General features: G+C 42.4%; 1 protein-coding gene across 1 annotated transcript in view; it reads right to left on the bottom strand.

Moving 5' to 3' along the window:
* LOC139478929 (nuclear pore complex protein Nup155-like) overlaps positions 1 to 14,412 on the bottom strand; it is a 41,550-nt gene that overhangs the window by 8,904 nt on the left and 18,234 nt on the right. Inside the window, exons 18-28 of the mRNA XM_071261622.1 lie at positions 12,868 to 12,966; positions 10,327 to 10,480; positions 8,797 to 8,863; positions 8,347 to 8,459; positions 7,431 to 7,504; positions 5,763 to 5,896; positions 4,281 to 4,340; positions 3,681 to 3,812; positions 3,084 to 3,161; positions 2,386 to 2,582; positions 959 to 1,109 (exon numbers count right to left, since the gene is read on the bottom strand). Coding sequence (XP_071117723.1) covers positions 959 to 1,109; positions 2,386 to 2,582; positions 3,084 to 3,161; positions 3,681 to 3,812; positions 4,281 to 4,340; positions 5,763 to 5,896; positions 7,431 to 7,504; positions 8,347 to 8,459; positions 8,797 to 8,863; positions 10,327 to 10,480; positions 12,868 to 12,966 — 1,259 coding nt within the window. The remainder of the gene's footprint in view (positions 1 to 958; positions 1,110 to 2,385; positions 2,583 to 3,083; positions 3,162 to 3,680; positions 3,813 to 4,280; positions 4,341 to 5,762; positions 5,897 to 7,430; positions 7,505 to 8,346; positions 8,460 to 8,796; positions 8,864 to 10,326; positions 10,481 to 12,867; positions 12,967 to 14,412) is intronic.

Below are 14,412 nucleotides of genomic sequence, written 5' to 3'. Positions count from 1 at the left end.
AATTTTCCAGCAATAGCACGGCGGGGAACACCAGCAATGAGCTTCACACATTTTACCCATGTCGGGAATCGAACCCGGGTCTTCGGCGTGACGAGCAAATGCTCACATCACAAGGTACCCGACCACCCCCGATCTGATTGGATATTACATTTTCATTACAAGAGGCACAACTCTTTATCTACGCGAGGTGGCACACGTGTTGAGCCACAAAATAAGTGGCCTTGATGTGTCAAGGGTAGAAACAAGGCTTTGATGTAGGGAAGATGGAGAACGTCGAGTATTTAATAGCATAAGTTTTGATGACATACAATCAGGCCACAAATGACAAGCATGCTATTGTTTATGCGGTACTGGGGACCTGTTCCCCTTGAAGCCACATGGGCACAAGCTTGTCAAAAGCTTCTAAAAGGCCAATATACAAACACAGTGAGTCTGTGGGATAACTCCAGGGGGTGTGAGAGTACATATTGTTTTACAGTTCACTTCGATATACAACTTTTCATAATGCTAACATTGATTGATCGAGTATGGTTATACGCTGCTTTAAGCAGTATTCCAGCAATATAATGGCGGGAGACACCAGAAATAGGCTTCACACATTGTACACATGCAGGGAATCAAACCTGGTCCTTCGGCCTGACGAGCAAATGATTTAACCACTAGGCTAACCCACCACCCCCATAATGCTAACAGCAATGTCATCATGGCAGCACAATTAATATCACATTCATCTCTAACAAAATATACTACACAACTCGTTATAAGGATAAAGTGCTAGCTCACATGCTTCCTAAAGTCTGGAGACAACAAAGATTTAAAACTTTACTTTTGTTTATTACTGCTTGAAATTCTTAACATGTATCAGGTCAAGTCTAAACCGCATCCTATTGATACATCTTTAAACAGCGAGTCTTCATAGATTCAGGCTTCAGAGGCCCTGTTTACATGGCATACTCACATATTGGTCTGCCTGAGGGGCAGCAACACGGCTGGGGTCGGGGGCTGGAGGGGGGCCGGGGGACTTGGGTACACTGGGAGCCTGGGGGTGGGACACACTAGCAGACCACAGGTAGCCCAGGATCTCGGTGATGCACTTGTAGCACTCCATCCTGGAAGACAAACCACAGAACTGTTGCACAAGGATAAGATAGGTGAAGAAGTGTCACTTGCATTGCATACCAGTGCTACTATAGCACAGCACCTTCCTATCTGAGTGAACTTCTTACCCTACACCAGCCAGCACGAGATCTCAGATGAGCACATAAACTCCAGTTTAGTGTCCCTAGGGTTTCACTCAAAGCATTCGGCAACAGAACTTGTGCTCACACTGCATCTGTGCTCTGGAATTCCCTTCCAGTGGAAATTAAGCAATCTCCAACTCTGGACACTTTCAAGACAAAACTAAAGACTTATCTCTTTAGATGTGTCTATGACCCTGTGTGAGGCGCTATGAGCGAGTACGTAGATGGAAATGACGCTGAAGAAATGGACTTTATTATTATTATTATTATTATTATTATCATTACTTGTGCCGTAAGTCACAATCGCCTGGAATCTATTGTGGTAGTTATTTGTTTAAGATCTTGACATTCTGACCTTTTAAAAAAATCTAACTGCCACTCATAACAGGAGGACACAATATTCTTTGAATGTAGATGCAATCTAATTTGTATTTTACAAAGTAAGCGACTTACTTACTGGATTTAATGCAATAACTAAATCAAAACTTGTCAGATTATTGTGAGAAGAAAAGAGAAACTTGATACAAGCTGTAGACTTTGTTAAGTCCATGAGCATGGGTGTGGTGCTGACGGATCAAGGATCACAAACAAGGTAACCATGCAACATTATGGATTTTAGAATATCAGATTACACAGATACAATACCCCCTATCCTATCAAAAAGCTTCAAACTGTGATAACAGTAGTCCTGCAACCCTGCAACTTACTGCAACCCTGAACCCACTGCTGCAGATTACTGCAACCCTGCACCCACTGTTGTAGACTACTGCAACCCTGCACCCACTGTTGTAGACTACTGCAACCCTGCACCCTCTGTTGTAGACTACTGCAACCCTACACCCACTGCTGCAGATTACTGCAACCCCACACCCACTGTTGTAGACTACTGCAACCCCACACCCACTGCTGCAGATTACTGCAACCCCACACCCACTGTTGTAGACTACTGCAACCCCACACCCACTGCTGCAGATTACTGCAACCCCACACCCACTGTTGTAGACTACTGCAACCCTACACCCACTGCTGCAGATTACTGCAACCCCACACCCACTGTTGTAGACTACTGCAACCCTACACCCACTGCCATAGATTACTGCAACCCCACACCCATTGCCATGGATTACTGCATCCCGCGACTCACCTGTGGTAGTACGACTGGAATCCCTGGGTGTCTTCTGGGGGCTCCCCGTTCTGGTAGAAGTGAGAGGCCAGGTCCTGAGGGTCAAGTTTACGAGCCTCTGTCAGACACAGCTCAACGATGCCCTCATAGAAGTTGATGTTGGCGAACTGGCTACACACAGCTGGCAGCTGCAGGGGGGTGTTCACATTCTTGTACAGCTGCAGTAACGAGAACAAGGGGAGAACTGTTTCAAGAGCATAGCTCGAACTTTAATAATAAAAACACTTATAGTGCCTCTTAAAAGCAGCTTCAAACATAAGGGCCTCTTCATGCCAAATTCAAGCCCGTGAAAAGAAAAGAATGACAAAATGACATAGGCATAGATGATAATACCAAATACCACAGATATTAAACAGATATTCTTGACCTGGGTGCCGTTGTACAAAACAACCTCAGCGCTATGACTGTCGTAAGTCTATAGTAAGGTATGGGAGATCACCTTAGCGCTAAGTTCGCACTGTACAACGGCACCCATGACATAAACAATTCTTTCTGGTAGTTGTACACCAACATGTGCACTTATTTAACTCTAGGGCACATTCCAGAATTCTTGAAAACAATCCTTTACTGGAGCAGTTGCTTTTTCCTACAAACCAAGCCTAACAGTGAAGTTTCAAATTGATTGTTCTCCTTGGAAGATGCTGAGTTATCTCCCCTACCCGGAGTGCCTCATTCAGCTGCTTCCTCTTCTCCTGCTGGTTCTGGTTGACCCGGGCCGCCTGCAGCAACTCGTTGGACTGTGAACAAACACTGCTTTAGTAAAGTCAGACAAGAACACAGAGGAGGTACTTTAGCGTGCTTAATGAAGTAACCTTCCACATGTAACAATAAAAGAAAAAAAAAACCACAACTTTTGTCCTTTCTGACTTTTTTTTGTGAGTGAGTTTGGTTTAATGCCGCTTCTAGCAATATTCCAGCAATATCACAGTAGGGGACACCAGAAATGGGCTTCACACTATGTACCCGCGTTGGGATTCGAACCTGGATCTTCAGCATAACAAGCGAACGCTTTAACCACTAGGCCACCCGACTGCCACTTTCTTTATTTCACCTGACTGATAATACTTCATAAGATTATAAATAAATCATAATTTGGAACTTAAAACTAATTTTAATCATCATGATCCTGTCCAAAGATGATAAAGTTCTTGTAAAACAAATCTATAAAAAGACTAATTGGAAAAAAAGAAACCTTCAGACGTTCTGGTACTGTACTGATATCTGAACATACAGGAATGTCCCCCACTCCTGTTTACCTTAGAACATGTAGCGTCATCGGAACTGTACAGTGATGGACAAACTTCTCTCAGCTTCTTGCTGATGGCATCTATTGTTGCATTGTCGTCAAGGTAACGATTGATGAGACATGTGATCAAGGAATTACACATCTGAAAACAGACAAAAAATAATTTTAATGTTTTTACATTTACAGTACCCTCTGACTGACCTTCACCTTGTCAGCCGTGTGTAAACTTTCTGAATTTTCTTAAAGGGGTCATATCACAGTAAAGCTGGTGCTTCTACATTTTCTGTAGTCTTAATTATCTGTTTGTTGCATAACACTATACTCAGCATGCTCAGCAATATTAGAGTTATACAACCATAATTAGACAATGGATCAGACAATGTGGTGATGTGGTGATTGATATTATGAGCAAGGATTCATGCTATCGGCGTCATTGACAAACTATTAACCATTTTACCAGCATGACAACTTGACTCTTTAAGCCGCCAAGTACGACAAGCATAGGTGGCTGGGGCCTAATTCTGACCCAGAAACCTCACGGGGCTAGCTGTAATTATAAGCAGTAACAGATTATGAATCAAATATTACATAACAGACATCCAACACTTACTTCCTTCCCACTGATGACAAGCTGCTTGAAAGACATTGACCGGAGCTGATTCTGTTGATCCTGAATGGGAACAAGTGATAATGAGTGAGTTGACTTTATTCAGTACTTCATTCATGAACAGTATTCCAGTCAGATCATGGTGTGTCACCGTAATTAAGAAATAATCGAGTGGGAGTTGTTTTTGTACAATAAAACTATTAAAAGACTGCGGTGAGAATAAACCATGAGGGGCGCAGTGTTTCATTGTACGTTACACAACGACCACAAGTCCTTTATTTCTTATATGAGATATAAATTATTTACCCGTATTTAAATAATGATGACTTACTGAATACAATCCAACCTCGCAATGTCGGACAAACAGGCGGTTACGTTTGGTATTTCCCGCATATTCTCCCAATTTTCACATTGATTATCTGTATTGTTTCTCCCAATACTGATTGTCATATCTCTCCCACATTTGAATGTTAGGCCATTGCGTTCGTTTGCGTTGCCCAGCTACATCTGTGGGGAACAACTCACTACAAACTGCCCACTCAAAAATGACGTTGTCCAATATACAATGTTATCAAGCTGCAAGCACATGTTCAAATCTCCGGAAATGATGTCATGATAGAACAACGTCTTATCGTAAAATAAATCACCCTTTGTTCTTCATTTGTCTTAGCAATTTATTGCGTTGGTATCTTATATTGTTAAAGCTCGAAGTGATGCAGAACACAACACTGCACAGCAAATTGTGGTGGCTTTGACGATTGGGAAATCTGTGCCCCCAAACAAGAGACAGAGTAGGACAACTGATGATGAGGACACGCTACTATGAGTATGAGAGCCCCCAAAAGCTAACAGAAAAGGAGATGTCAAATATCCCAGTGAGCCTTCAAATAACATCAACTTGTTATAAAGCAAGGCAAGATAGTGGGTGAGATGAAATGGGGTTTAACGTCGCGTCAAAGATAATTGTACTTATATAGCGATGTACATGCACATGAGTGTGTGGCTGCTTGTACTAGTCCAGACTGAGGCTGATTTATAGTGCTAGCCCACTGAGATACCATGCCATAATCTCATATGAATACCCCACTCAGACACAGTATACTGACTCCGTGATGACCAGTTCTTGTTTTAGCCTTTAATGCTGAGCACCAGAGAGGGTAACAACAAGTACCATCTTTTAACGTCCTTTGGTATGACGCGGCCAGAGATCGCACTCAGGACCTTCCGCTCTCTGGGCGGATGCTCTACCACTAGACCAGAGAGGCCGTCCCAAGGCAAGATGGAGACAGACAGGGAATTGTCTTAAGACTTCACTGGAAAGACATCTCTTTCACCCGAGTTATGACGCTTTTAGCAATATTCAAGTAATATCACAGCAGGGGACACTAAAAATGTGCTTCACATGTTAAGAAGTTATATGATAATTTGGCAGGACCTAACATGGCATTGAACATTCGAGCAGATGTATGAGAGAGTTGTTCCCACCTTGGTGAGCCCGGAGGCAATGACATGGAACTGGTGATCAAACAGGACCTTCCACAGCCCCAGGACCTCCTCTACACGGTGCAGCACGTCCTGGATGTGCTGGAGGGAGATCTTCTCCTGCCTCTGGGCCTCAGCTGGATCAGAGGAACATTCACATAGTGAGTGAGTGAGTTTGGCTTAACAACGCTTTTAGCAATATTCCAGCAATATCACGGCGGGGAACACCATGGGCTTCACACATTGTACCCATGTCGGGATTCGAACCCGGGTCTTCAGCGTGACGAGCGAATGCTGTAACCACAAGGCTACCCGACCGCCCCCATTCACATAGCAGGGCCCCAGTTAAGGAACAGGATTTAACTTGCACCAGATGCATATTGACATGAAAACCTAATTGCACCAGACAAAACCAGGTTGCACCACGGTCCCATAAATTTATCAAAGTTGAAACAGGCCAGTTTGCTGCCATTGACACATAAGTTAATGACACATTCCCATTATAGGAACATGTGCACATAATCTTGAACATTGTTGAAGTACCCACAGTTTGAAAGCATGATAAATTACTTGTAACACAGGGATTAGTGATATAGTATCGTGAATAAAATGGAGCTAAAAAGATCAAAGATCAAAGATCGATGTTGTGTGAACAGTAACGGGCTAGTCAGACACATATAATTGGTGTATGAAGACAAAAAATATTAGGTTACATTTTTCAATAATAGATTGTACTGGTGCATGTTTTATAGAGTCAAATCATGCCCAGCATAGTTAACAAGGCAAGGAGTTGGAGCAGTAGTTATCAGCTTTATGTTGGAAGTGTGTGTTATCATGGCTAAAATCCAGGAATATTCCAGATACATGACCGCAGCCTCTAAATAATCGAGTCTGGACTAGACAATCCAGTCTTTGGTAATATGAACAACGCTCTATGCCCTTGGGATAAAACACACAATCCACCAAGTCACGGAGCCTGACCATCCAATACATAAAGTGGCCTCCTACGACCAGCAAAGGTTGATGGGGACATATTCTAATCTGGAATATGCTCACAGGTGTGTGAGAGTCAGGAGGGTACATAGGCTATAGATGTAAAACCCACAAGCACAGATATGAAGGGCCAAGCATCATTTTGGGGGCAAATGTTGTATTCAAACCCATCATCAGTGGATCCCTGAACTGGTAAACAACAATAATTTCAAACTCTTGGAAAATTATCAAATATTGACCCGTGAACTATTTGTTTTGTTTGTTGTTTAACAGTCCACTCAGCAATATTCCAGCTGTATGATGGCAGTCTGTAAATAAAAGAGTCTGGACCAGACAATCCAGTGACTGACATCATGAACATCTATCCATGCAATTGAGATCGCTGATATGCATCAACCAAGTCAGCGAGGTGGACCACCAGATCATGTTAGTCGCCTCTCATGACAAGCATAGTCACCTTTTACGGCAAGCATGGGTTGCTGAAGACCTATTCAATCCTGGATCTTCAGGGTACGACCCATGACCTAAATTTCCCTTGAAGCATTACATACAGTGAATAAACGATGTTGTCAGCAACATTGGATCCTGTCGTTGCTGGGGGCCGAACTCTGCAGTGAATGTCATGGGATAGATAAACTGGCCAATTAATGTGTCAGTCACAACACGTCCGCATATTACCTTGCAGCTTCTTCTTTGTCTGCTCATCCAGTGGCCCCACCATACGAGATTGAAACTGCATCATCGGCATCATGCTGCAAACAAACATCACACGATGTCACACCGCTGTACTGAGTGGGTGCTGCCTCATGCCAGTCAACAGCATCAGGCAGTGTGTGTGTCATCAAGTCTTGTCCATCAAACCAGTGGTTGATAGCATGAGTGAGTGCTGCCTCGTGCCAGTCAACAGCATCAGGCAGTGTGTGTGTCATCAAGTCTGGTCCATCAAACCAGTGGTTGATAGCATGAGTGAGTGCTTCCTCGTGCCAGTCAACAGTGTCAGGCAGTTTGTGTGTCATCAAGTCTGGTCCATCAAACCAGTGGTTGATAGCATGAGTGAGTGCTGCCTCGTGCCAGTCAACAGTGTCAGGCAGTTTGTGTGTCATCAAGTCTGGTCCATCAAACCAGTGGTTGATAGCATGAGTGAGTGCTGCCTCGTGCCAGTCAACAGTGTCAGGCAGTTTGTGTGTCATCAAGTCTGGTCCATCAAACCAGTGGTTGATAGCATGAGTGAGTGCTGCCTCGTGCCAGTCAACAGTGTCAGGCAGTTTGTGTGTCATCAAGTCTGGTCCATCAAACCAGTGGTTGATAGCATGAGTGAGTGCTGCCTCGTGCCAGTCAACAGTGTCAGGCAGTTTGCGTGTAATCAAGTCTGGTCCATCAAACCAGTGGTTGATAGCATGAGTGAGTCCTGCTTCATGCCAGTCAACAGCATCAAAATATTCTTTCAAAATACCGAATCCGGTAGAGGAACTGCGTCATTATACTTGGGTGCACACTATACTCAAGAAAATATGGTATCTACCAAATCGCTTGCCTATTTACCTGATCGCCTGCCTATCTACTGGACCCCCTTCCTAACTTTTTGACCACCTACCTATCTATCGGGCCACCGGAGTCGAACCTGGAGTTGAAGTCCATGAAGTCGAGGAGGTCCCGCACAAGCTCCAGAGTGGTGGTGATGTTGTCGCTGCTGTAGCTGCTGGTCAACTGCGTTCACAACATAGACTATGAGTTTTCATGACAGGCTGCATGTTCCTGTGTCATATCTACATATGTTACAGGCTGCATGTTCCTGTGTCATATCTACATATGTTACAGAAGGTGCTGCAGATCATAATGTTGAAAAATCAGACAGTCAACAAACACTTAGTGAATGGCTTTAATAAGCCCACCGCATCATCATTTTCATAAGCTTAACACGGCTTATTACAACGACTACAGTACACAGCGTTATCTGAGACAACATTACAAGGGAAGGTTATGATGGTTATCTTTGCACATGTCCATGAAGTAGAAAGATATCCATGTAAACATGACAACTCACGTAGGTGACCATCCCTTGAGGTGTCTGACAGGGGAACTCCGTCGTCACTTGGGAATCCCAGAAGGGCCTGCAACAATGTACATCATCATTCTCAACATCCATCTTCTACACAGTCTACAGATTAAATGTTATTTACCAATCTGACAATCCCAACTTTATGAATAAGGTCCCACACCAATTAATAAAATACTCCATCCATATTACAAGAAGATGCCAAGAATGGACTTCAAACATAAAAGTGTGTGTGTGTTCTTATTTTGTAAAATAATGATGGCTGTCTGAAATAATCAAATCTGGATCACATAAGCCAGTGATTGATGCCATGAGCATCGATCGATACAATGACATGCATCAACCAAATCAATGAGCCTGACCACCCGATCTCTTCAGTCGCTTCTTACGAAAAGCATTATTGCCTGTTACAGCAAGCATGGGTTGTGAAGACCTACTCTAACTCGGATCTTCACGTGTTGATAGATTTTGTGAGCGACACCCGCTGTTTACATAAGCAAGTCATTAAGCCTAACCACTATTACATTGCCCATTTCAACCAGTATAGGTAATTAGGGACAAATTCTAACCCACAATCTCACACCTTATGCATGTGGGATCCAAACCTTTCTGAAATAATAGTTGGCAAGTTGAACCTTGCTAAATAAACATATCACAACACACGCAATTCAAAATATTTTTAAAGAACTGTCTTGGCCTTTTATTCAAATGTTCAATGGCCCCATGAAGGGAAACGCCAAAAACAAATAGTCGGCATCAGCTTCAAGCTGCAGTATGGTGAGGAGTGGGTGTATCACACGTTCTGACCATCCACACACATATCAGCCAGCTCTAATAACAAGAGACTATGGTTTACTCTGCTGTGAGCCCTAGCTATCATATTCAACATCATGGCGGTCAACACCAGGCTTCATCTGGGTTATTTATCCAAGTGGGTTGGGGGGTTTTCACGCCCCTCTTAGGAATATTCCATCAATATCATGGCATTCACAAATTCTCAGGGATTTGAGCCTGTACCTTCAACGTGGTGAGCGAACACCTTAACCACAAGGCTAACCCACTGCCCCTCTTAAAACTAATTATAGCTAAAATGGATAGAATTATTAAACCGTCCGCATGTTATCAGAAATGACCGGGCCACTATAACTTGATAATCCCCATAATTGCTTGATGACGGGCCATTATCACTCCCAATGTTAGGTGACGTCTTATTGATGTTCAATAGTGACGTCGTCTGGTTTGTTCTACGACATTTCCATATTTGTAAAAGTGGGTCAGTGACATTCGTAGTGTGCTGATTGCAATAAATGTTTAAAAAATCGATGTTGTTGTTTATTCAATATATTCTAGCCATTTTAGGTATACTAACGGTAACGCTATCAGGGCATTACCATTTGCAGAACACCTTGGTCTCCTTCGTCTGAGCAGTTTATGGAAGACCCTTATAGTAACCAGTACTGGGGACCTAATCTGCTGCAGACCCCACAGGGCTGAGACAAGGTTCAAACAACACTGTACCTGAGGATTCTGCTGAGGTAAATACAGATGCCATTATGTTTGCCGGAGTATATGACTTCCTGGGAGTGGCTGCCAAGGGAGGTAAGTCCTGGTTGGTAGAAGGGCTGCTGGAAGCTGTGTGGAGCTGGTGTCGACATGTGGGCAGGCTGCATACCTGTGTACACCCTCAGATAGATCAGCTCACAACCATGTATGGTCAAATGTCATCGTATCTCTTTTACGGAAAAAATCTGCATGAGTATTCCTAATCTTTGGCCTATGACTATTGATCAATACTGAAATATCATGAGGTTTTCAAGCTTATTCGATCATATCAGAGTTAATCGATTATCTACATCAGGAGGTAGACCGCAATTCCTACACTAAAACACACTTAGGTATAAGTCCGACAGTACAGACTAGTAACACTCTTTCGAATCCTTCAAATCATGGGAGTCCGTTGGGTGTTTAAAATTGCTTTGAACAACACACAGCAATAAAAAGTCATGTCAGCTTAACATAGGAGAAAGTGAGTTAAAACTTAACTTTAACGTCGCATCGGCATTATTTTGGCCCATAGTGACTTCATTATGGGTAGAAAGATTGTTTGTTGGGTTTGTTGTTTAACACCGCACTCAGCAATATTCCAACTATGTGACGGCGGTCTGTAAATAATCTATCCAGTGATTGACATCATCAGCATCAATCCAAGCAATTGGGATACGATGACATGCATCAACCAAGTCAGCGAGCCTGACCACCCGATCCCGTTAGTCTTTTACGACAAGCATAGTCCACAGTGACGCAGGTTAAAGTCAGTCTTTGGTAGTTAATGACCAGGTCAGATGAGCACTATTCACACAGTGAATTGCAGCACCTAATACAACCAGGGCCCACTTGCACAAAGGGATCTTAGCGCTAAGATGATCGTAACTCCCACACTTTAACACAGGCTTACGATAGTCTTAGCGCTAAGATCGCTTTGTGCAAGTGGGCCCAGGTCACATGTGTCCTGCTAATGCTGCAGGCAGACATAATCACAAGGGTGTGGAAATCAATACCCAACTTGCCCAACTGTCTACGTGAGATCACCGGAAAAACAAAACTACAAGTATCAGCTTCAGTTGTTTGTTGACAGCCTAAACATTTAGCAGACCTTCGGCAATTTTGATAAACTATTCGTAAAAAGTACTAAATATAGCTCCAAAAAGTGTAATAATCACAAGTGTGACCAATCTAGCAGACAGCAGTGTATTGTTTTGTTCCTGGTTATGATGTCGATCATGCTTTTGAACAGGCTCTCTGATTGTTTCATCACCATATAGCCAACTGCGACACATATCGAAAGAATTACTTGTCATGCCCATCTGCATTGGCCGCTCAAAAACATATGGTTTTCATGGGTAAGGCCTAGCAAAGGATGAATTCATTGTTTATGGTAGGAAAAGTCACTGATACCAAAACTGAAATAAATCGTGGGCTGTAACAGACCAATTTTGTGATAAAAACACCATGTTCAGTTAATTATCTGGACACAAATAATCACAAGTTAATATTTTACTGTTGACTTGTCCCAGTACAAGTTCCAAACTCCTGAATCGGTTCAAATATTGTTGGTTTTTTGTTTAACACCACATTCAGCCATATTACAGCTTAATGACAGTGGTCTGTAAATAATCAAGTCTGGACCAAACAATCCAGTGATTGACATCACAAGCATTAATCTACGCATTTGGGATACGATGAAATGCATCAAGCCTGACCTTCTGATCCCTGGTTCAAATATAGGAATAGAGGTTAACAGTAGTGAGAGAAAACATCAGAGTAAGATGGCTGACAATTCATGTGATACAGTTACAATAGTGACAACAGTGCTTGAACAGAGTGCAGCTACCACCAACAGAACATAGAGAGAAGCACATCACACAGACACAAGTGATTGTCATCAAACTGCATCACTGAAACACCAAACACCATTGCAAACACTAGTACGGTCTAAGTTTATGGGGGGTAAGGAAGTGAGTATGGTTTTACGCCGCTTTTAGCAAAATATTCCAGCAATATCACAGAGGAGGAGACCAGAAATGGGCTTCACACATTGTACCCATGTTGGGAATAGAACCCGGTCTTCGGCGTGACAAGCGAACGCTTTAACCACTAGGCTACCCGACCACACCCTGGATTATTTGTACATAAGGATGATGCTTTTGAAATCAACAAAAGAATCTAAAAATACAACAGCTTTTGTTTTTCCTTTGCTATATCAAAATCAGAATACGTCCATGCAGCTTAAAGTAAAATACAGTGTACTAAAGATAGTGTACAGTTTCAGCACAAGTCGAGAAGCAAAAACACATCATACAGTGCACAACTGACTATAGCTTGTAAAACAACATAACACATATTAATTATTAAGTTTTCACTACAAAATCCTACTTCAAATAAAAAGAAATCCTAAAAAAAGAAACAATTACAAACCTTCAACTAAAAATAAACAGTTAGTAAAAGTTAGTAATAGAATCAATGTCAGAGCCGTGTTAAAGGGGGGTAACTCTGTCTCACCTGGCATAGGGGTGGCAAAAGGAGCAAAACTGGTCCCATGGGAGGTGGGACTGTAGATTACAGTGCTACTGAGAGAGGCAGGCACTGACCCCATAGGACCTGAGAACAAAGCGGGGCAGGTGAGCGCAGACACAGGGTGTTAGTATTACCTCCCTTGATTCACTGCTGTGGGAAGTATAGCAAGCCGGAAAGAAACTTCAAACCTTTAAGGGATATCATCTTCCCGAGGCAAGGGAATTAACTGACTTTATAGGTCCAGTTTCCACCCTTGCCGAACTAGGCTGGAATTCCAGAGTTTCATTTTGGCTGGACGAGTCAATGCATCAAAATAAAACCGAACAATGAATTATACATCCGGTTTGCAGACTTGAACGTGCAGATTTCTGTCGACTGCAGGATTTGCAAAATGTGTACCCGTTAGCTGGGCATTGACAGATATTTTCCAAATCTTTACATGTTTTTAATCAATGTGCTCAAGTGATTCTATGTATTTCGACGGATAAGACCTGATTTATTTCAAGATAGACCTTGATTATAGATCAGATTGTCTTGACTGGGTGCCACAATATTGTTTGAAGAAAATGAAAATGATAAGAGAGATGGAATCTGATTGGTCAGTAGAAGGGACATTACTCGTAATAGCCACTGGTGGCGCTGCAATCAAGCCCAGAAATTCCATCCTAGCAAATTCGGCAAGGGTGGAAACTGGACTTTTATAGTCAGTTAACTCCCTTACCTCAGGAAGATGGCATCAAAAGATCTATACAGCAGTATGACCATCTCACATTTTCCAACAAGATATAATTTTCAACCAACAAAAAAATGAATTAAATCTGTCATGAATTCTTCCGTGTCTTTGGCACAAAAATCTATCACTGTGATAAATCTCACTTAAACATCAAAATGGTTGTTGTTTATATTACTGGCTGTTCTTTATATTACTGGCTGTTCTTTATATTACTGGCTTCAACCTTTGTTTATGTCACAGACTTCACTGATGATTGCCATCACTACCCTTGTGTGTACATAACAGGCTTCTCCACTCCAGCATAACTACATCTGACTCTACTGTATAGACATTGTCTCCTACCTGTATATATACTTGTCAACTATACTCTGTACATCACTTGCTTGATAACCTACACCGAAAATTCACTCTCAATTGTAATAAAGAGGTAGTTCATCCACAAATTCTTATCCCTACTAGGTAATTTGATGTTCAATTTCAGGACAACACATCGGTTATAATCATTGATTGATCTCATAGGACAAAACAATTATACACAATGATCAGTAGTTTGTTTGTTATCTAACACCGCACTCAGCAATATTCCAGCCCTACGACGACGGGCTGTAAATAATCGAGTCTGGAGCAGATGATCCAGTGATTGACATCATGAGCATTCATCCCATTGGGATACAATGACATCATCAACCAAGTCAGCGAGTCTCAACACCTGATCCCATTGGTCGCCTCTTAGGACAAGCAGTCGCCTCAAGCATGGGTTGCTGAAGACTTATTCTCTACCCGGATCTTCATAGTCA

The sequence above is a fragment of the Haliotis cracherodii genome, unplaced genomic scaffold (assembly GCF_022045235.1).
Source record: "Haliotis cracherodii isolate W230 unplaced genomic scaffold, xgHalCrac1.p SCAF_4, whole genome shotgun sequence".
NCBI classification, from domain to species: Eukaryota; Metazoa; Mollusca; class Gastropoda; order Lepetellida; family Haliotidae; genus Haliotis; species Haliotis cracherodii.
The sequence above is the reverse complement of the archived record's forward strand: the minus strand, read 5'-3'. Positions and strand labels throughout refer to the sequence as shown.